Source organism: Pristiophorus japonicus, chromosome X, assembly GCF_044704955.1.
Source record: "Pristiophorus japonicus isolate sPriJap1 chromosome X, sPriJap1.hap1, whole genome shotgun sequence".
In the NCBI taxonomy this organism is placed as follows: Eukaryota; Metazoa; Chordata; class Chondrichthyes; family Pristiophoridae; genus Pristiophorus; species Pristiophorus japonicus.
Window position 1 is genome coordinate 34,192,161 of NC_092010.1, and position 22,109 is coordinate 34,214,269.

General features: G+C 48.4%; 1 protein-coding gene across 9 annotated transcripts in view; it reads right to left on the minus strand.

The window, feature by feature from the left end:
• The window catches only part of suox (sulfite oxidase), a 56,485-nt gene that overhangs the window by 10,121 nt on the left and 24,255 nt on the right, over positions 1-22,109 (minus strand). For 5 of the 9 annotated variants that reach the window (XM_070869565.1, XM_070869563.1, XM_070869557.1 and 2 more), the window contains one exon: positions 11,921-11,984. In XM_070869565.1, coding sequence (XP_070725666.1) covers positions 11,921-11,976 — 56 coding nt within the window. In that variant the 5' untranslated portion in view covers positions 11,977-11,984. Of the gene's footprint in view, positions 1-11,920; positions 11,985-14,095; positions 14,252-15,306; positions 15,495-17,610; positions 18,256-22,109 lie in introns of those variants that run through there. The other 4 variants (XM_070869561.1, XM_070869560.1, XM_070869559.1 and 1 more) reach the window with 4 other exon arrangements.

The following is a 22,109-nucleotide window of genomic DNA, read 5'->3' on the forward strand; positions in this document are numbered from 1 at the left end:
ATATGACAGTCTAGCCATCCCTGGAATCAGTCTGGTGAACCTTCACTGCACTCCCTCAATAGCAAGAACGTCCTTCCTCAGAATAGGAGACCAAAACTGAACACAATATTCCAGGTGAGGCCTCACTAAGGCCCTGTACAACTGCAGTAAGACCTCCCTGCTCCTATACTCAAATCCCCGAGCTATGAAGGCCAACACACAATTTGCCTTCTTTACCACCTGCTGTACCTGCATGCCCACTTTCAGTGACTGATGAACCATGACACCCAGGTCTCGTTGCACCTCCCCTTTTCCTAATCTGCCGCCATTCAGATAATATTCTGTCTTCGTGTTTTTTACCCCCAAAATGGATAACCTCACATTTATCCACATTATACTGCATCTGCCATGCATTTGCCCACTCACCTAACCTGTCCAAGTCACCCTGCAGCCTCTTAGTGTGTCCTCCTCACAGCTCACACCGCCACCCAAACTTGGAGATATGACACTCAATTCCTTCATCTAAATCATTAATGTATATTGTAAAGAGCTGGGGTCCCAGCACTGAACCCTGTGGCACTCCATTCGTCACTGCCTGCCATTCTGAAAAGGACCCATTTATCCCGACCGCCAACCAGTTCTCTATCCACGTCAGTACATTACCCACAATACCATGTGCTTTGATTTTGCATGCCAATCTCTTGTGCGGGACCTTGTCAAAAGCCTTTTGAAAGTCCAAATACACCACATCCACTGGTTCTCCCTTGTCCACTCTGCTAGTTACATCCTCAAAATATTCCAGAAGATTCGTCAAGCATGATTTCCCTTTCATAAATCCATGCTGACTTGGTCCGATCCGGTCACTGCCTTCCAAATGCGCTGCTATTTCATCCTTAATGATTCATTCCAACATTTTCCCCACCAGGCTAACCGGTCTATAATTACCCGTTTTCTCTCTCCCTCTTTTTTAAAAAAGTGGTGTTACATTAGCTACCCTCCAGTCCATTGGAACTAATGCAGAGTCGATAGACTGTTGGAAAATGATCACCAATGCATCCACTATTTCTAGGGCTACTTCCTTAAGTACTCTGGGATGCAGACTATCAGGCCCCGGGGATTTATCGGCCTTCAATCCCATCAACTTCCCAAACACAATTTCCCGCCTAATAAAGGATATCTTTCAGTTCCTCATTCTCATTAGAACCACTGTCCCCTAGTACATTCGGAAGGTTATTTGTGTCTTCCTTCGTGAAGACAGAACCGAAGTATTGGTTCAATTGGTCTGCCATTTCTTTGTTCCCCATTATAAATTCACCTGAATCAGACAGCAAGGGACCTACATTTGTCTTCACTAATCTTTTTCTCTTCACATATTTATAGAAGCTTTTGCAGTCAGTTTTTATGTTCCCTGCAAGCTTCCTCTCGTACTCTATTTTCCCCCTCTTAATTAAACCCTTAGTCCTCCTCTGTTGAATTCTAAATTTCTCCCAGTCCTCAGGTTTGTTGCTTTTTTTTTTAGCCAATTTATATACCTCTTCCTTGGCTTTCACACTATCCTTAATTTCCTAACCAGATTCTTGTGTTTCACTGTACATAGGCAGCATATTCATTATCTATTTATACACATCCAGAATGCGAGAGATGTGGATTAAAATGAACAGGAATGCAATGGAAATGAGTGGAAGGCAAACTTTAAATTAATTATCTCCATTATATGCACACAAATGAACAGCGATTTTTTTATTCCACCCACAGCTGAAACATAATGTCAAAGTGAAAGAACATATTATATCAAACAGCTCCTGTGAGCTACTACAGCTTCATCCATCACCATCAATGAAGAACCTGGTGATCATCTGTACATCTACAAGGGTCAACTGAACTCACTGAAGGGTAAAAGGATTATCCAGCACCAAACACCCTGTTGTGCATCTGTAAAGCATGCACTCTCATGTTCCGCCACCAGGGAGCTCATCCCCTGAAGTCCCAAGGGATTCCAGCATCCCTTGGGAGCGCTGTATATAAGCCGGTCCCCAAGGCCTGTTCCTCACTCTGGAGTATCTTATTAAAGACTGAGGTCACTGTTACTTTAACCTCCCTGCGTGCAGTCTCATCTGTGTGAGGAACACAATAACTGGCGATGAGAATACGAATCCAACGCAAAGATGCAGCAAACTGTGGGCATCCTGGAGAAGTTCTCGGAGGGTGAGGACTGGGAAGCCTATGTCGAACGGCTAGACCAGTACTTTGTAGCCAACGAGCTGGACGGAGAAGGAAGCGCTGCAAAAAGGAGAGCGGTCCTCCTCACGGTCTGCGGGGCACCGACCTACAACCTCATGAAGAATCTTCTGGCTCCGGTGAAACCCACAGAAAAGTCGTATGAGGAGCTATGTACACCGGTTCGGGAGCATCTTAACCCGAGGGAGAGAGTGCTGATGGCGAGGTATCAGTTCTACACGTGCCAGCGATCTGAAGGTCAGGAAGTGGCGAGCTATGTCGCCAAGCTAAGGTGACTTGCAGGACAATGTGAGTTTGATGGCTACCTGGAGCAAATGCTCAGAGACTTTTTTGTACTGGACATTGGCCACGAGACCATCCTACGAAAACTTTTGACTGTAGAGACACCGACCCTCAGTAAGGTCATTGCGATAGCACAGGCGTTTATGTCCACCAGTGATAACACCAAACAAATCTCTCAGCACACAAGTGCTAGCAATGTTCACAAATTAATTGGAACTGTGTTTGCGAGCAGAAATGTACAGGGCAGAACACACGAGTCTGCAACTGCCAGCAGGCCTCAGGTGACCCAGATGACTCAGAGTCCGCAACAAAGGATGAATGCAAGGCAATTCACACCTTGTTGGCGTTGTGGAAGCTTCCATTCAGCCTATTCATGCTGCTTCAAAGGGTATGTTTGCAAGAGCTGTGGAACAATGGGGCACCTCCAACGAGCTTGCAAACGAGCTGCAAGCTCTGCAAAACCTGCTATCCACCACGTGACAGAGGAAGATTGGTCCATGGTGGATCAAAGCAATTTCGAGCCTCAGAGAGAGGAGGCAGATGCTGAAGTACATGAGGTGCATACATTTTCGACGAAATGTCCACCTATAATGCTAAACGTAAAATTGAATGGCTTACCCATAGCCATGGAACTGGACACTGGCGCTAGCCAATCCATCATGAGTAAAAAGATGTTTGAGAGACTGTGGTGCAACAAGGCATTCAGACCAGCCCTGAGCCCCATCCACACGAAACTGAGAACGTACACCAAAGATCTTATCACTGTCCTGGGCAGCGCCATGGTCAAGGTCACCTACGAGGGCACGGTGCACGAACTCCCACTCTGGATTGTCCCAGCCATGGCCCCACACTGCTTGAAAGGAGCTGGCTGGGCAAAATCTGCTGGAACTGGGATGACATCCGAGCGCTATCACATGTCGATGAGGCCCTCACGTACTCAGGTTCTTAACAAATTTCCTTCCCTTTTTGAGCCAGACATTAGCAACTTTTCCGAGGCGAAGGTGTGGATCCACTTGATCCCAGAGGCACGACCCATTCACCACAAGGCGCGAGCGGTACCTCACATGATGAGGGAGAGAGTGGAAATCGAGCTGGACAGGCTGCAACGCGAGGGCATCATCTCCCCAGTGGACTTCAGCGAGTGGGCCAGCCCGATTGTTCCAGTACTCAAAAGTGATGGCACGGTCAGGATTTGCGGCGATTATAAAGTAACTATTAATCGTTTCTCGCTACAGGACCAATACCCGCTACCTAAGGCAGACGACCTATTTGCGTCGCTGGCAGGAGGCAAGACGTTCACCAAGCTCGACCTGACTTCGGCCTACATGACGCAGGAGCTGGAGGAGTCTTCGAAGGGCCTCACCTGCATCAACACGCACAAGGGACTGTTCATCTACAACAGGTGCCCGTTTGGAATTCGGTCGGCTGCAGCGATCTTCCAGAGAGACATGGAGAGCCTACTCAAGTCGGTACCACACACGGTGGTCTTTCAGGACGACATATTGGTCACGGGTTGGGACACCACCGAGCACCTACAAAACCTGGAGGAGGTCCACCAGCGACTGGATCACGTCGGGCTGCAGCTGAAGAGGTCGAAATGCATCTTCATGGCAACAGAAGTGGAGTTTTTGGGGAGAAAGATCACGACGGACGGCATTCGGCCCACAGACGCCAAGACAGAGGCTATCAGGAACACGCCCAGGCCACAGAAAGTCACGGAACTGCGGTCGTTCCTGGGACTCAACTATTTTGGTAACTTCCTACCGTAGTTAAGCACCCTTTTAGAGCCCCTCCATGTGTTATTGCGCAAAGGTGAGAACTGGGTATGGGGAAAAAAAAACAGTAATTGCTTTTGAGAAAGCCAGAAACATTTTATGCTCCAACAAGCTACTTGTATTGTACAACACGTGTAAAAGACTTGTGCTAGCATGTGACGCGTCGTCATACAGAGTCGGGTGTGTATTACAACAAGCCAACGTTGTGGGGAAGTTGCAATCTGTCGCCTATGCTTCCAGGAGCTTGTCTAAGGCCGAGAGGCCTACAGCATGATTGAGAAAGAGGCATTAGCGTGTGTGTTCGGGGTAAAGAAAATGCATCAGTACCTGTTTGGCCTCAAATTTGAGCTGGAAACCAATCACAAGCCCCTCACATCCCTGTTCGCTGAAAACAAGGGGATAAATACTAATGCCTCAGCCCGCATACAAAGGTGGGCACTCGCACTATCAGCGTATAACTATATCATCCGCCACAGGCCAGGCACCGAGAACTGTGCAGATGCTCTCAGTCGGCTACCATTGCCCACCACGGGTGTGGAAATGGTGCAAACTTGTTGATGGTGGCGCAGCCTGCAGACTTGATGGTCATGGAAGCGTTTGAAAATTATAAATCACCTGTCACGGCCCGCCAGATTAGGACTTGGACCAGCCAAGATCCTCTGCTGTCCCGAGTAAAAAAAACTGTGTATTGCATGGGAGCTGGGCCAGCATCCCCGTTGAAATGCAAGGGCCAATCAAGCCGTTCCAGCAGCGAAAGGACGAGCTGTCCATTCAGGCAGACTGCCTGTTGTGGGGTAACCGCGTAGCGCTACCAAAAAAGGGCAGGGAGACGTTCATCTCGGATCTCCACAGCACACACCCGGGTATAGTAATGATGAAAGAGATAGCCAGATCCCACGTGTGGTGGCCCGGTATCGACTCTGACTTAAAATCCTGTGTGCGGCAATGCAGCATATGTGCTCAGTTGAGCAACGCACCCAGAGAGGCACCACTAAGTTTGTGGTCCTGGCCCTCCAGACCATGGTCGAGGATCCATGTCGACTATGCGGGCCCGTTTCTTGGTAAAATGTTCTTGGTGGTGGTGGATGCTTTTTCAAAATGGACTGAATGTGAAATAATGTCGGGAAGCACCGCCACCGCCACCATTGAAAGTCTGAGGGCCATGTTTGCCAAGCACGGCCTGCCTGGCATACTGGTCTGTGACAACGGGCCATGTTTCACCAGTGCCGAATTCATGACCTGCAATGGGATCAAACATGTCACCTCGGCCCTGTTTAAACCACCCTCCAATGGGCAGGCAGAGCGGGCAGTACGAACCATCAAACAGAGCCTTAAACGAGTCACAGAAGGCTCACTCCAAACCCCCCTGTCCCGAGTACTGCTCAGCTACCGCACGAGACCCCACTCGCTCACAGGGGTGCCCCCGGCTGAGCTACTCATGAAAAGGACACTTAAAACCAGACTCTCGCTGGTTCATCCCAACCTGCATGATCAGGTAGAGAGCAGGCGGAAGCAACAAAATGTAAACGACGGTCGCGCCACTGTGTCACGTGAAATTGATCTGAATGACCCTGTGTATGTGCTAAACTATGAACATGGTCCCAAGTGGATCGCGGGCACGCTGATAGCTAAAGAAGGGAATAGGGTGTTTGTAGTCAAACTCGACAAAGGACAAATTTGCAGAAAGCACCTGGACCAAATGAGGCTGCGGTTCACAGACTGCCCTGAACAACCCACAGCAGACACCACCTTTTTCGAGCCCACAACACACACCCAAAGGATCAACGACACCACGCCGGACCAGCAAATCGAACCCATCGTGCCCAACAACCCAGCAAGACCAGGCTCACCTAGCAGCCCTGCAGGGCCAACAACACTCCAGCCCAGCGAGGGCACAGCCAACACACCAGAACAGACATTTGTACCGAGGCGGTCCACCAGGGAAAGAAAGGCTCCCGACCGCCTCACCTTGTAAATAGTTTTCACTTTGACTTTGGGGCGGGCAGGGAGGCGGGGGTGGGGAGTGATGTTGTGTATCTGTAAAGCATGCACTCCCATGTTCCGCCACCAGGGAGCTCATCCCCTGAAGTCCCAAGGGATCCCAGCATCCCTTGGGAGCACTGTATATAAGCCGGCCCCCTAAGGCCTGTTCCTCACTCTGGAGTGTCTTATTAAAGACGGAGGTCACTGTTACTTTAACCTCCCTTTTTGCAGCCTCATCTGTGTTAGGAACACAATACACCCAACATAGATTAACCAGTCAACCAAACAGAATGGTTTCCTGCCACTAAAATCACTGGAACTCAGCAATGACAAGGCCAAGATACTAGAGGAACTAGCTTTGATGTGCTGAACGGACTTTTTGTTCTCAACACTTCGTGTAACGGTCTTTAAATGAAAAACCACGACACACACTAGTGAGAAAAGAATGTTTCCAAGTAGAACGCAATAAAAACCATTAAAAAAAAAGTGACTCTTCATGCAGGGCCAATCCCGTTTGCCCTAAACGTTGACCAAATTAACTGGAACGAGAAACTAAAACTGGCAGGATTGTGTCATTCTGTTTTCACAGCACAGTTCACAACGGTTGACAAGACAACAACATTCGACCACAAGAGATTGTGTCTCAAGGAACTTGCATTTATATAGCGCATTTCACAACCTCAAAGCTTCCAAAGCGATTTACTTCCAATAAAGTACAATGAACTGTTGTAATGTAGGAAAAAAAAATGAAACCAAAGCGACACAGAAAAAGGGAAAGGCACGTTCTGTACACACAGGGCGGACAGCCATTTCAAGTCACAGCACGTCAAGAACAGAAACAGTTACGGACCTCGGGAGCTGTGCAAAACAGCCAAAAGCTCTCATACACTTGGATGAGCAAATGCATGGCGTAGTACTCAGCCATGCAGGCCAGGAAGACACCAACTTTGATCTCCAGTCTGTGCCGAGAGCAATCCTGCCCTCAGTGTCCACACATACATTTTCCAACTGTCTTTCCTCTCTGCCCCGGAGGCAATAGAACCAAAGGTCAGATAATCAGCAGAGACCCAAGATTGAACGAGGAATCTTCCTGCACGACACCACTGAGCCACATCATTCACAAAAAAATGATTTACAGAAAGTAATCTTCTGTGCAACTTCAAGCAAGCACCACACAACTATCAAATGGATCAGGAGTTCAAGTTGAGCTACCTGCAGGCAGTCTCAGGAATTCAGAATACAGATTGACACTTAAGAGGGGTTTTATTTGTATAAAGATGCACATGTCCCTGAATCCTGATTAAAGACATGCAATGTGAATCAGGAAGATGGTTATATGAAGATTATGCAGATCATCCAAAATGTTATTTGTGCATCTGTTAAGTCAGACGATTCATTGAGCAACTCCAATGAATCTTCATTCAGCAACTCCAATGAATCTTCATTCATACTATTCACCACCGTGCAGAATAATGGATAAGTTGAGCGCCAAGTTGCAAGGCATTTGTAATCTGAGCTGAGCTCTAAGCCAGCCCTTATACACATCGATGTCAAGACACACAGTGCACCCACACAATACCTTTGCTACGAACACACCAAATAATGTATTTAACTGGCAAAACCATTCCCAGAAAAGAAACAAAAATCCAGTGAACGCCACTCCCCCGTTTTATAGAAACATAGAAAATAGGTGCAGGAGTAGGCCATTCGGTCCTTCGAGCCTGCACCGCCATTGAATGAGTTCATGGCTGAACATGCAACTTCAGTACCCCATTCCTGCTTTCTCGCCATACCCCTTGATCCCCCTAGTAGTAAGGACTACATCTAACTCTTTTTTGAATATATTTAGTGAATTGGCCTCAACAACTTTCTGTGGTAGCGAATTCCACAGTTTCACCACTCTCTGGATGAAGAAGTTTCTCCTCATCTCGGTCCTAAATGGCTTACCCCTTATCTTTAGACTGTGACCCCTGGTTCTGGACTTCCCCAACATTGGGAACATTCTTCCTGCATCTAACCTGTCTAAACACGTCAGGATTTTAAACGTTTCTATGAGATCCCCTCTCATTCTTCTGAACTGCAGTGAATACAAGCCCAGTTGATCCAGTCTTTCTTGATATGTCAGTCTCACCATCCCGGGAATCAGTCTGGTGAACCTTCGCTACACTCCCTCAATAGCAAGAATGTCCTTCCTCAAGTTAGGAGACCAAAACTGTACACAATACTCCAGGTGTGGCCTCACCAAGGCCCTGTACAACTGTAGCAACACCTCCCTGCCCCTGTACTCAAATCCCCTCGCTATGAAGGCCAACATGCCATTTGCTTTCTTAACCGCCTGCTGTACCTGCATGCCAACCTTCAATGACTGATGTACCATGACTCCCAGGTCTCGTTGCACCTCCCCTTTTCCTAATCTGTCACCATTCAGATAATAGTCTGTCTCTGTTTTTACCACCAAAGTGGATAACCTCACATTTATCCACATTATACTTCATCTGCCATGCATTTGCCCACTCACCTACCCTATCCAAGTCACTCTGCAGCCTCATAGCATCCTCCTCGCAGCTCACACTGCCACCCAACTTAGTGTCATCCGCAAATTTGGAGATACTACATTTAATCCCCTCGTCTAAATCATTAATGTACAATGTAAACAGCTGGGGCCCTAGCACAGAACCTTGCGGTACCCCACTAGTCACTGCCTGCCATTCTGAAAAGTATCCATTTAGTCCTACTCTTTGCTTCCTGTCTGCCAACCAGTTCTCAATTAACGTCAGCACACTAACCCCAATCCCACGTGCTTTAACTTTGCACATTAATCTCTTGTGTGGGATTTTGTCGAAAGCCTTCTGAAAGTCCAAATACACCACATCAACTGGTTCTCCCTTGTCCACTCGACTGGAAACATCCTCCAAAAAATTCCAGAAGCATGATTTTCCTTTCACAAATCCATGCTGACTTGGACCCATCATGTCACCTCTTTCCAAATAGTTCTCCCTTTAACAGAGGCGAATCAAGATGTACAACCATGTCATTTATTGCTGCAAAATCTGCTTTTATGCGATCAGCTTTATCGTTCTTTCATCCACATCACATCTTACGTGAACGTGGAGCCATGTACAGTGAGTCCCAGCAGAACAGCAAAAGATAACAATGATGTTCAAGATTAGATAACATTTAATTTAGAGTGCAGTCAACACTTACAGGTCACTAAATCGTCACGTGCCGTTTATAACATTAGAACAGCTACTCAAAATGACAGCTCACCGTCAACTAGACTATCCTGAAGTAATTTATTACTTGTATCTGATATATATAGGTTAGTTAACCGACTCCCTGCTGTTATTATATTGCCATTGCTCTGAAACCCTGATCCCTTGAGAATACATACTGTCAAATGCTGCAAAAAGTTCTGTGAATCCTGTCTCTGGCCAGTCAATTATCTGCAGAGTGACATCCACCAGCTGCAAGGTATCTTTATAAGCAATTTCATTGAAAATTTTCACCCACCAATGGGGATTTAAGCAACGTGCATCACTGTGCGATTGGATGCACATTGAAAATGAGGTGCTGGAATTTGCAAAACAGCTTCAATTCTGGCCTTTTATTTCTTCATCAATAGATGTAGTCTCTCTCTCTCTCTCTCTCTCCCTCCTTCCCCTCCCCCCCACACCTCCCCTCTCTCCCTCCTTCCCCTCCCCCCCCACACCTCCCCTCTCTCCCTCCTTCCCCTCCCCCCCACCTCCCCTCTCTCTCTCCCTCCCCCCCCGCCCCACCTCCCCTCTCGCCCTCCCCCCCCCCGCCCCACCTCCCCTCTCACCTTCCCTCGCTTCCGCCCCCCCCCCCACCCGCCCCCCCCCACCTCCCCTCGCTCCCTTCCCCCCCCCACCTCCCCTCGCTCCCTCTCCCCCCCCCCACCTCCCCTCGCTCCCTCCCCCCCCACCTCCCCTCGCTCCCTTCCCCCCCCCCCTCGCTCCCTTCCCCCCCCCCCCCCTCGCTCCCTTCCCCCCCCCGCTCCCTTCCTTCCCCCCCCCCCGCTCCCTTCCTTCCCCCCCCCCCCCGCTCCCTTCCTTCCCCCCCCCCCCACCTCCCCTCGCTCCCTTTCCCCCCCCCCCCACCTCCCCTCGCTCCCTTTCCCCCCCCCCACCTCCCCACCTCCCCTCGCTCCCTTTCCCCCCCCCCCCCACCTCCCCTCGCTCCCTTCCCCCCCCCGCTCCCTTTCCCCCCCCCCCGCTCCCTTTCCCCCCCCCGCTCCCTTTCCCCCCCCCCCCCGCTCCCTACCCCCCCCCCCCGCTCCCTTTCCCCCCCCCCGCTCCCTTTCCCCCCCCCCCGCTCCCTCCCTTCCCACCTCCCCCGCTCCCTTTCCCCCCCCCCCCGCTCCCTCCCTTCCCACCTCCCCCCCCACCCCGCTCCCTTCCCCCCCCCCCCACCTCCCCTCGCTCCCTTTCCCCCCCCCCACCTCCCCTCGCTCCCTTTCCCCCCCCCCCCCCACCTCCCCTCGCTCCCTTCCCCCCCCCCTCGCTCCCTCCCCCCCCACCCCCCCTACAGGTATCAGGCACTGGCGTGCGCGTTGATGATCCACACGAATACCGCAGCCATGCTCACTTGGGCCGTAATGAACAAGTGAACGTTTTTGTGCCCTGTTCAGCCGAACTGCAAAGCATGCACTCGACAGTACAATTGGGTTGTCGGGTTTGGCCTTGCAAATTTTGAGCTATGCATTTGAGCTCCATATCAGTGCAAAAGATTCTGTGCTGGGAACTCCCAGTCATAGAATGTTACAGCTCAGAACCAAGGGTGGGTGGGGAGTCTGGTTTGCCGCACACTCCTTCCGCTGAACACTAAAGTCCCTCTGCTCGTCTACTCCATTTAAAAATGTAATTTAAGGTGTATTTCCTTTTCTTCGTCTTCCTTCCAAATATATTATTTGTAATTTTCCTGTAAATGCTACCTACCTGCAATCTTTTTACAACCCGTTACAATTTTCCATGCCCAACCCTAATCTGGTTGTCATAAGAAAACTTCAATATGGTTCCTTCAACTCCCAAGTCCAGATCATTTATGTACATAGCAAATAAAAGCAGTCCTAAAAATGGTATCAATCATCCAAAGGAAGACAATGTCATCATTATATTTAAACAAATTACTATCTCTACACACACCCCAGAAATAACATGCCGGTAATTCAACAAATACAACAATCTGATTATCTGACAACCTTTCGCCTAATTTCATGTCTCACTCAAAGCTTTTAATATTTTGTACTTGTGGCCTCACAATTACTGTTACTGTTAAATAGACTTCTCCAGCTGCATTATTCATTCTTTGCTGCATTTTAAGAGAGACCTGGAACACATAATATTCCAAAGATGGCTGTATTGGTTAATAAAGCAGGGCTAAAATAACTCATTTCAATTTACAGTCAGAAGTCGTGGAGATGCATCCAATACATGATTAACCTGAAGGCCACAGCCTCAAGCTGAAGGGATACTTTTAGACAATGGCTGACAGTCACATTCAAAGGTTTTGCTTTTTTGCCTACACTATGCCCTTTCTCAGTCGTGTGCCTTCAAAAAGGGCCTTATTAACAGGAATCATTTTTAGAGCCACCAAATGAATTCGAGTTGCTCTACTCAGAGATTAAAAGATGCTACAACCAATACCTGCTTTGTATCTGCCAGATGCCCAGAGCAGCCCGTATACACCGAAGGAATGACATCACAGTACCTGGATAGAAAAAAAAAGTGTCAGTTTCAGGTCAAGTTTTAATTATTCTGTATTTTCCTCACCTTTCAATCGGTCTCTGTGGTAACGATACACCGCAATGCGAGGGAGGAATTTCAGACTGGAAGCCAGAATTTGCTGCATTCAAACTGCATCAATTGTGGCACAGTCATAATAAAATGGAGAATCATGAATACATGGGAGAGCACGCCGGGCACGGTGTGATTGATGGGGACAGCAAATTCATTTCTGCTCTTTTTTCAGCAGTAGCCTTGCAAAGCAGAACTCGTACTCAGAACAGTTTTACGCCAGGCTATAAAGAAAAGAAAATGACATGCGATTTGGTCACATCAACTCAGACACGAGTCAGTTAGCAAAAAAATACCGTTACATCCCGCGCAGGGCCATGTCGACATGTGCATTCCTGCTATTTTCAATACAACAAAGCTTATTTTTGAGCAGAGTTTCAACCATTGAAAAGAGCACAGTAAAAGCACAGAACAAGCAAGGTGCGTAGTGTGCTCTGTACAGGTGCAACGTATGCACCTGTGAGGATACTCACATGTTTGTAGAGCTGTTGCAGGCTGCTCCTGCACACTCTCAACCTTGCCATCCTCGTCTGCCGTCCGGACACGCCATGGCGTACCATCTTGCCGTCCGGAAGAGGCGGGGGTCCCCGATGGAGTGCACTCTACACGGGAGTCCTCCCACTATTTATCGGGGACTTGGCCTGGAGGGTGGTGCACGGAGCAGTCTCGTGCAACAACTTTTTAAAGCCGGTTCACGGACTCCCAGGCCGCCTGCAATTTCTGCGGTCTGGAAGAGTCCGTGTTCCATGTTTTTATGGAATGTATGAGGTTGCAGCCCCTGTTCCAATATTTAAAGGGGCTGCTCCTCAATTTCTGGTTGCACTTCAGTCCCACACTCCTGATCATTGGGCACCCTGTGCGGAGGGGAGCGGGTAGGTCCGAGGGCCTCCTGGTAGGACTGCTCCTGGGCATGGCCAAGGGGGCCATCAGCCGGTCCAGGCAGCGGGCGGTCGAGGGGGTCGTTCAGCCCTACTGCCTGCCTCTCTTCCACGCCTACATCCGGGCCAGGGTGTCCTTGGAGATGGAGCACGCGGTGTCCACCGGTACACTCGCGGCCTTCTGCGAGAGGTGGGCGCCGGAGGGACTGGAGTGCATCATCACCCCCGGCAACCAAATTTTAATTTGATGTTTTTTGTCTAAAAGTTTAATTTGTTTATTGGGTCGGGTTTAGTGCCCACCCCCCGCCACTTTTAGCCAGGGGGCACTTGTATAATGTGTTTTTAGTGCCCGCAAAAAATAAACAAGGGGGCACTTGTTTTAAAGCGATTGGTGTGCCCCCCCCCATCCCCCTTTAATCAGGGGGCACTTGATTTAATTGTTTTCTACAAAGAGTTGTAGAGCTGTTGCAGGCTGCTCTTGCACACTCTCCACTTTGCCATCCTCGTTTGCCACCTGGACATGCTATGGTGCACCATCTTGCCATCCGGAGGAGGCGGGGGTCCCCAATGGAGTGCTCCCAACGCAGGAGTCCTCCCTCTATTTATTGGGGACTTGGCCTGGAGGGTGTTGCATGGGGCAGTCCTGTGCAATAAGTTTTTAAGTCGGTTCGCGATTTCTGCGATCTAGGAGTCCGTGTTCCACGTTTATGTGGAGTGTGTGAGGTTGCAGCCCCTCTTCCATTATTTGAAGGGGCTGTGCGTCACGTCCTGGTTGCACTTCGGTCCCACGCGCCTGATCTTTGGGCACCCTGTGCGGAGGGGAGCGGGCAGGTCGGAAGGCCTCTTCGTAGGACTGCTCCTGGGCATGGCCAAGGTGGCCATCAGCCGGTCCAGGCAGCAGGCGGTCGTTCAGCCCGACTGCCTGCCTCTCTTCCGCGGTTACATCCGAGCCAGGGGGTCCCTGGAGATGGAGCACGCAGTGTTCACCAGTATGCTCGCGGCCTTCCGCGAGAGGTGGGCACCGGAGGGACTGGAGTGCATCATCACCCTCGGCAACCAAATTGTAATTTGATTTACTGTCAAAAGTTTAATTTGTTCAATGTGTCAGTTTTAGTGCCCCCCTTTAATCAGGGTGCATTTGATTTACAGGTGCAACTTAAAAATAGTTGTCGAGCTGTTGCAAGCTGCTCTTGCACACTCTCCACTTTGCCATCCTCGTCTGCCGTCCAGACATGCCATGGCGCACCATCTTGCCGTTCGGAGGAGGCGGGGTTCGCCAATGGAGTACTCTCTACGCAGGAGTCCTCCCTATATTCAAAAGTAATGCAAAATTAGTCTGCACAATCTGTCCACATAATTTAACCCTTTTAGCAAAGTTATCATTCTGGTGAATCTACGCTACACCCCCTCCAAGGCCAATATATCCTTCCTAAGGTACAGTGTCAAGAACTGAACGCAATTCTCTAAATGGGATCTAACCAGAGTTTTATATAACTGTAACATAACTTGCACCGCTTCGTATTCCAGCCCTCTTTAGATAAAGGTCAGCATTCCATTAGCCCTTTTTAATTGTTTTTTTTTGTACCTGCCCACTAGTCTTTAGTGCAGACATCTGTTTAGCCCTATGCCAGTTCGCACGTGGCTCAGGTAATAATTATTACCCTCGACATCCTGCTTTTAATTTAACTCCAAGCTCCTGATAAGCCCTCAGCAGGACCTCCTTGAAAAGGGCAAAGAATGGCAATGTGTGGTCATGGATAAAATAGTTGTTTTTACATGCAAGAGCAGTTTCAAGAACAGTCTACACAGACTCAAATAGTGTACTTTAAACCCATTCTCACTCCGCTGCAGTGGAGCACTTGCATTTCTCAAACAAACAATCCTTCTCATTTCCAAGCGATATACGATATTTTGGGGCGAGCAGGGAGGAGAGGGGGAAGAGAAAGGGCATCGCCCCCAAGCCCAGACTTGTTCTCACCCAACATCTATACACACACACACACACACACACGTGCTCTCCAGCATAGGTCACAAGATCGGGTTAGGAGCAGGAGCCCTGGTTGATAGTCCCCCAGAGATGGAATGAGGGTGGGTGAGATTAATTGTGAACTTTGCAAGAGCAAGGATTGAACTTAGAACCCTTCTATTCAGTAATACTCAGTATACACTGGATAGTGCATTTACTCACTGAGGCACCAGGGCCCTCACTGTGATGGTGGTTCCGCCCCTCCCCCAGGACGCAGGTTTCACTACTTAAAAATCAACAGCAGAACTATGGAGTGGTTAAAAAAAAAGAGATATACGTAGAAGTTACAACATGGAAAAAGGCCATTCTGGCCAGTCTGTGTCAGCATTTACCTAACATGTGAGCAACTGGATTGTACTCCTGACTCAGCAGGTTAATGATTTCAGCAAGAGTGTCAGAGAAGACCTCAGCATTAGCTACACATTTCCCCACAGTGAGAGAGGAAAGAGAAAGTGGTTAGCTGTTGTTGACTCGCAGTAGCAGTAGCAGAAGACTCAGTCAGCTGCTCAGCACCTTAAGCAAGCAATGCATGGAATCCTAAAGATGGAGAGAGAGAGAGAAAATTTGTTTATTTGTATGATTGAATTTGGCCACATCTTTTTAAAATCTTTGTTCATTTAGCCCAATGTTAGGATCCAAGACAGCAGGTGCACGGACTCCTCTCGTGCTGCCAGGAGTGAGTGAGTGACCCTTTCCTCCAATTGCCCTCCGTCCCTCGCTCAAAGACACGATGTCCTCTGCTGTTTAAAAATAATTTTAAAGAGCAACATTTTATTTTAACACAATATACACAAATATCATGTTTTAACAATTGAACAAAAACATTCGCCAGAGAAGGCAACATACTTGTAGTTACATAGCGCCCTGCACATTGAAATGTCTCAGTGTTTTATGGGAGTACAGTTGGATTAAACTTTGCATTTTTATCAAACGACAGAAACATTTTTCTTTGAATGAAACAATTTTTGAAATACAGCTTCCAGTCAGATAGCGTGGCATTGCCTCCTTTGAGTACACATGGCACTATTTCAAAGAGCAGGGGAGTCCAGGCCAATATTTATCCCTCAACCAACATCACTAAAACTGTTTATTTGGTCATCGTCACATTGCTGTTTTTAGAAGCTTGCTGTGTGCAAAATCGGCTGCCATGTTTCCTACATTACAACAGTGACTACACTTCAAAAGTACTTCATTGGCTGTAAAGCACTTTGGTACATTCCAAGGTCATGAAAGGTGCTATATAAATACAAGTCATTCTTTTTTTTAACCCTTGTCCTCAAGTAAACAGCCTGTGCTTGCTTTTGTGGGGGTGAGAGAAGAGATAGAAAGAGGAGAGGAGAGGAGTAGAGAGATCAAACCACTATTGGTACTCGTTGTCCCCAGCTGTTCCAATCAAAAGAAAATAATGTATTTTTCAGAAATAATCTGTATTCCTTTCCTTAAACCATCAAATAATATCAAGAGCAAAAACATCTGATGGCATGACTGACTATACAGCTGGAATATTTCAGTTTGTGATTGCTTAGAACAGTGGTTCACAAACTGGGATCCGCAAAATCATGCGAGTACCGAGCGTGGTGGGCCTACGAGGGAGCGCCGTGGTCAAGAGTAAGCGAATGAGCAATGGCCAGAAGCGGGCTTGGTGCGAGCCGGGAGCAGAATGTGGCCGCCACGTGTGCAGTGCAGAGTGGGCTGGCTGACTCACCTCGGAGGGAGCACACATGGAGGAACGCTGAGAGTGACACGGAGATCGCCAGGTCGACCCGCAGTTACCAAGGCTGATGGCTGGTGCCAAAAAAGTTGATCGATGATGGAGATGGGTGTGCCACACTGTGTCAGCCATGGCTCAGTGGGTAGCACACTTGCCTCGGAGTCAGAAAGTTGTGGGTTCAACTCCTGGGACTTGAGCACATAAATCTAGGCTGACACTCCAGTGCAGTGCTGAGGGAGTGCTGCACTGTTTGAGGTGCCATCTTTCTGTTGAGACGTTAAACTGAGGCCCCATCTGTAAAAGATCCCATGGCACTATTTTTAAGAAGGGCAGGAGAGTTCTTCCCTGTATCCTGGCCAATATTTATCCCTCAATCAACATAAACAGATTATCTGGTCATTATCACATTGCTATTTATAAAAGCTTGCTTGTGCGTTAATCGGCTGCCACGTTTGTTACATTACAACAGTGACTACACTTCAAAAGTGCTTCATTGGCTGTAAAGCGCCTTGGGACGTCTGGTGTCATGAAAGGCGCTATAGAAATGCAAGTCTTTCTTTTTGATATCTGCAAGTAAATAACCTGTTTTCTTCAAAGCATTATTAAAGCACTCGTTACATGCAGCACTTTTACAGTCTGGAGTATTATAATTTAGATGGGAGGGTCTGTGATTATTAATCCATTCTTCAAGCAAAGAAGTTTGACAAGCACTGGTTAAGATTGCCTCAGACCCCTGGGACAATTTGCAGAGGTTTTCGGTGCCGAGGAGCCCCAAGAATTCTTAAAGCGGGTTCTGTCAACCTGACATTTCAAATCTGTTTAAATGGTTAATACATTCCGACCGGATAGACACGGCGATCGGCTTTTTTTTTAAAAAGAGGGGGAAATAATATTTTTAGAGGAAATAACATTTTGAGGTTAATACCAGGTTTGTAGCCCAGCCATCAGGCTTCCGTGCGGGAACAGGAGCAGAGCGCCCAAACGTGACACATTTGATTTTAAAAGTTGACATTCAATTCACTCGGATGTTTCAAACTGCAGTCTGCGTTCGTCCCGAATAAACCGTCGCTGTCTTCGAGGCCGCGCCGCGAAAAGTGGACCGTGTGCCCATCAAAAGCGACCCGGCATCAGCCGACGACAAGAGGCATTTTAACACGGCATTATTTTCTTTAAAGCACCCGTTTCTCCCCCGCAAAAAATCTGTACATTTTACCTCACGGGTTTCACCCGACGTGTCACTCGAATTTTCAGAGCGCCTTGCGCATGCGTAGCAGGGGGCCTTTCCCGTGACCGGGCTTTAAAGGCGAACAGCATCTTTGCTGCCGCTATCAGTGCGACACGGGGCCGAATTTCACTTCAGATTGAAGCCTGACTTGGCACCGGCTCACGGCCAGCTGGGAGGACTCTGCACTGACGTGCTTGGAATTCACTTTTCCCAGGCGGAATTGTGGAACACGATGAGCCGCAGGCGTTGTTGCAAGCAGGCAGCCACAATAGAAAGACTTGCACTTTCTACAGCGCCTTTCACCACCTCAGGACGTCCCCAAAACGCTTCACAGCCAAGGCAGTCCTTCCTTTTCAAGTCGCAACTGTTGTGATGCAGGAAATCAATCTGCGCACAGCAAGCTCCCACAAACAGCAATGTGATCACGACCAGATAATCTGTTTTATTGATTGAGGGATAAATATTGTCCAGGGTACCGGGGAGAACTCTCCTGTTCTTCTTCCAAATAGTGCCCTGGGATCTTTTACATCCACCCGAGAGAGCAGAGGGGCTTCGGTTTAACCTCTCATCCGAAAGACAGCAACTCTGACAAGTGCGGCACTCCCTCAGCACTGCACTAAAAGTGTCAGCCTAGATTCTTGTGCTCAAGTGTCTGGAGTGGGACTTGAACTTAAACAATGACCTAAACTGCAGGGGAAATGGAAATGTTCAGTGAAACCGTCTCGCTTGCATGTAACTTCATCTTCTACAAGTCATTCAGCCTAATTTTTCTACCTCACCAGCCGCCCCAGCCCATTATAATGTGATCATGTTAAAATATCTCCTCCCTGATAAACTAGCAACAACAGTGTTAGAAAGTATAGCTGCTAATTAATAAAGGCAATCATTAACTTTCCACTATTTCATCACTCTACCACAACTGGCAAATGCCAGAGATTACCGTTTAGGTTTTAAGTCTCACTTATGAGCAAAACCCAGAATTTTCTGTCAATTTTCTCCATCTCCACCTGAAGTCTTCGATTCTTGTGGGGATATTGGTCACTTCCAATACCTCACCTGCCCATTCCTCTATGGAAGCCAGTTAGGTTCAGCAGGTAATTCAACTGTGAGGGCATCACGCTGGAGCCCAATCCTGTCCTCAAGCAAAGTACACACTTTCCCGCAAAGATTGCCAGCCGATTTTTTTTCCCACCCTAGCTCAGGAGCACTGAGGCTAATTGTAGAAGTCCAAATACTACTCAAGCTGAGTTCAGTTGACTAACCATAAACAGAATTGAACCTGGGACCATCAAATCCCATTACACTCGGGAGATCCAGCAACTAACTGGCAACCATGACATGCGTGGATTCTTTAGCACAGTCAAGACCACCTACGGCACCCAAGGTCCTACCCCACTGAGGGCCAAGAACGGAGAGGTGCTCATCAAGGACAGAGAGGCAGTTAGGGCCCGCTGGAAGGAGCACTTTTGAAGATCTCCTTAACCAAGACTCTATCTTCGATGCGAGTGTCCTCGACTCCATCCCGCAGCATTCTACCCACCACCACCTCAGCACAACTCCAGCCCGGCATGAGGTTGAAAAGGCCATCCGACAACTGAAGAACAACAAGGCCTCAGGAGCAGATGCAATCCCCGCCGAAGCACTAAAGCATGGCGGAGAAGCACCATTGGCGTGAATCCATGAACTCATTTCTCTTATTTGGAAGGAAGAGAGCATGCCACGGGACCTCAGAGACGCTGTAATCGTGACCATCTTCAAGAAAGGTGACAAGTCCGATTGCAGTAATTACAGAGGAGTTTCCCTGTTGCCTGCCACAGGGAAAGTCATCACAAGAATCCTCCTCAATCTGAAGAGCTGAGGCTGAAGAGCTCCTCCCAGAGTCACAATGTGGATTCCGCCCACTAAGGGGCACAATGGACATGATCTTCACCGTGCGACAAATTCAAGAGAAATGCAGGGAACAGCACCAGCCTCTGTACATGGCCTTCTTTGACCTGACAAAGGCCTTCGACAATGTCAACCAGGAGGGGTTATGGAGTGTACTCCTCAAACTCGGCTGCCCTCAAAAGTTCGTCATGATCCTCCGCTTGCTTCACGATGACATGCAAGCCGTGATCCTGACCAACGGATTCACCACCGACCCAATTCACGTGCAGACCGGGGTCACGCAGGGCTGTGTCATCGCACCAACGCTCTTCTTGATCTTCCTTGCTGCAATGCTCCATCTCGCCCTCAATAAGCCCCCCGCTGGAGTGGAGCTAATCTACAGAACAAACGGGAAACTGTTCAACCTCCGTCGCCTCCAGTCCAGATCCAAGGTCGTCCCATCCTCGGTCATTGAATTACAGTATGCAGACGACGCTTGCATTTGCGCACACTCGGAGGTCGAACTCCAAACCATCGTCAACACCTTCACCGAAGCGTATGAGAGTATGGGTCTTACACTAAACACCCGTAAGACAAAGGTTCTCTACCAACCTGCCCCCACAACACAGAACTGCCCCCAATTATCAAGATCCACGACGTGGACCATTTTCCATACCTCGGGAGCCTACTGTCAACAAGGGCAGACGTCAATGACGAAGTCCAACACCGTCTTCAGTGCACCAGTGCAGCCTTCGGTCGCCTGAGGAAGAGGGTGTTTGAAGAACAGGACCTCAAACCCGGCACCAAGCTCATGGTCTACAGAGCAGTAGTGATATCCACCCTCCCATATGCTTCAGATACATGGATTATGTTCAGCAGGCACCTCAAAGCACTGGAGAAGTAGCACCAACACAGCCATCTGCAAGATCCTGCAAATCCATTGGCAGGCTAGGCGCACCAACATCAGTGTTCTCACTCAGGCCAACATCCCCAGCATCGAAGCACTGATCACGCTCAATCAGCTCCGATGGACAGGCCACATCGTCTGCATGCCCGATATGAGACTCCCAAAACAAGCGTTCTACTCAGAGCACCGACACGATAAGCGAGCCCCAGGATGGCAGAGGAAACGCGTCAAGGACATAACATAAGAAATAGGAGCAGGAGTAGGCCATTTGGCCCCTCGAGCCTGCCCCGCCATTCAATAAGATCATGGCTGATCTGGTCTTGGGCTCAGCTCCACTTCCCTGCCCACTCCCCATAACCATTCATTCCCTTATTGTTCAAAAATCTTTCTCCACCTTAAATATGTTCAATGACCCAACCTCCACAGCTCTCTGGGGCAAAGAATTCCACAGATTTACAACCCTCAGAGAAGAAATTCCTCCTCATCTCAGTTTTAAATGGGCGACCCCTTATTCTGAAACTATGCCCCTAGTTCTAGATTCCCCCACGAGGGGAAACATCCTCTCTGCATCTACCTTGTCAAGCCCCCTCAGTATTGTATATGTTTCAATAAGATCACCTCTCATTCTTCTAAATTCCAATGAGTATAGGCCCAACCTACTCAACCTTTTCTCATAAGTCAACCCCTTCATCTCAGGAATCAACCTAGTGAGTCTTCTCTGAACTGCCTCCAAATCAAGTATATCCTTCTTTAAATAAGGCGACCAAAACTGTACGCAGTACTCCAGGTGTGGCCTCACCAATACCCTGTACAGTTGTAGCAGGACTTCTCTGCTTTTATACTCTATCCCCCTTGCAATAAAGGCCAACATTCCATTTGCCTTCCTGATTACTTGCTGCACCTGCATACTAACTTTTTTGTGTTTCATGCACAAGGACCCCCAGGTCCCGCTGTACTGCAGCATTTTGTAATTTATCTCCATTTAAATAATAATTCGCTTTTTTATTTTTCCTGCCAAAGTGGATAACATCACATTTTCCCACATTATACTCCATCTGCCAAATGTTTGCCCACTCACTTAGCCTGTCTATATCCCTTTGAAGATTTTTTGTGATCTCCTCACAGCTTGCTTTCCCACCCATCTTTATATCATCAGCAAACTTGGCTACATTACACGGTCCCTTCATCCAAGTCATTAATATAAATTGTAAATAGTTGAGGCCTCAGCATCAATCCCTGTGGCACCCCACTAGTTACCGTTTGCCAACCGGAAAATGACCCATTTATCCCGACTCTCTGTTTTCTGTTAGTTAGCCAATCCTCTATCCATACTAATAGATTACCCCCAACCCCGTGAGCTTGTATATCTTGTGCAATAACCTTTTATGTGGCACCTTATCGAATGCCTTCTGGAAATCCAAATACA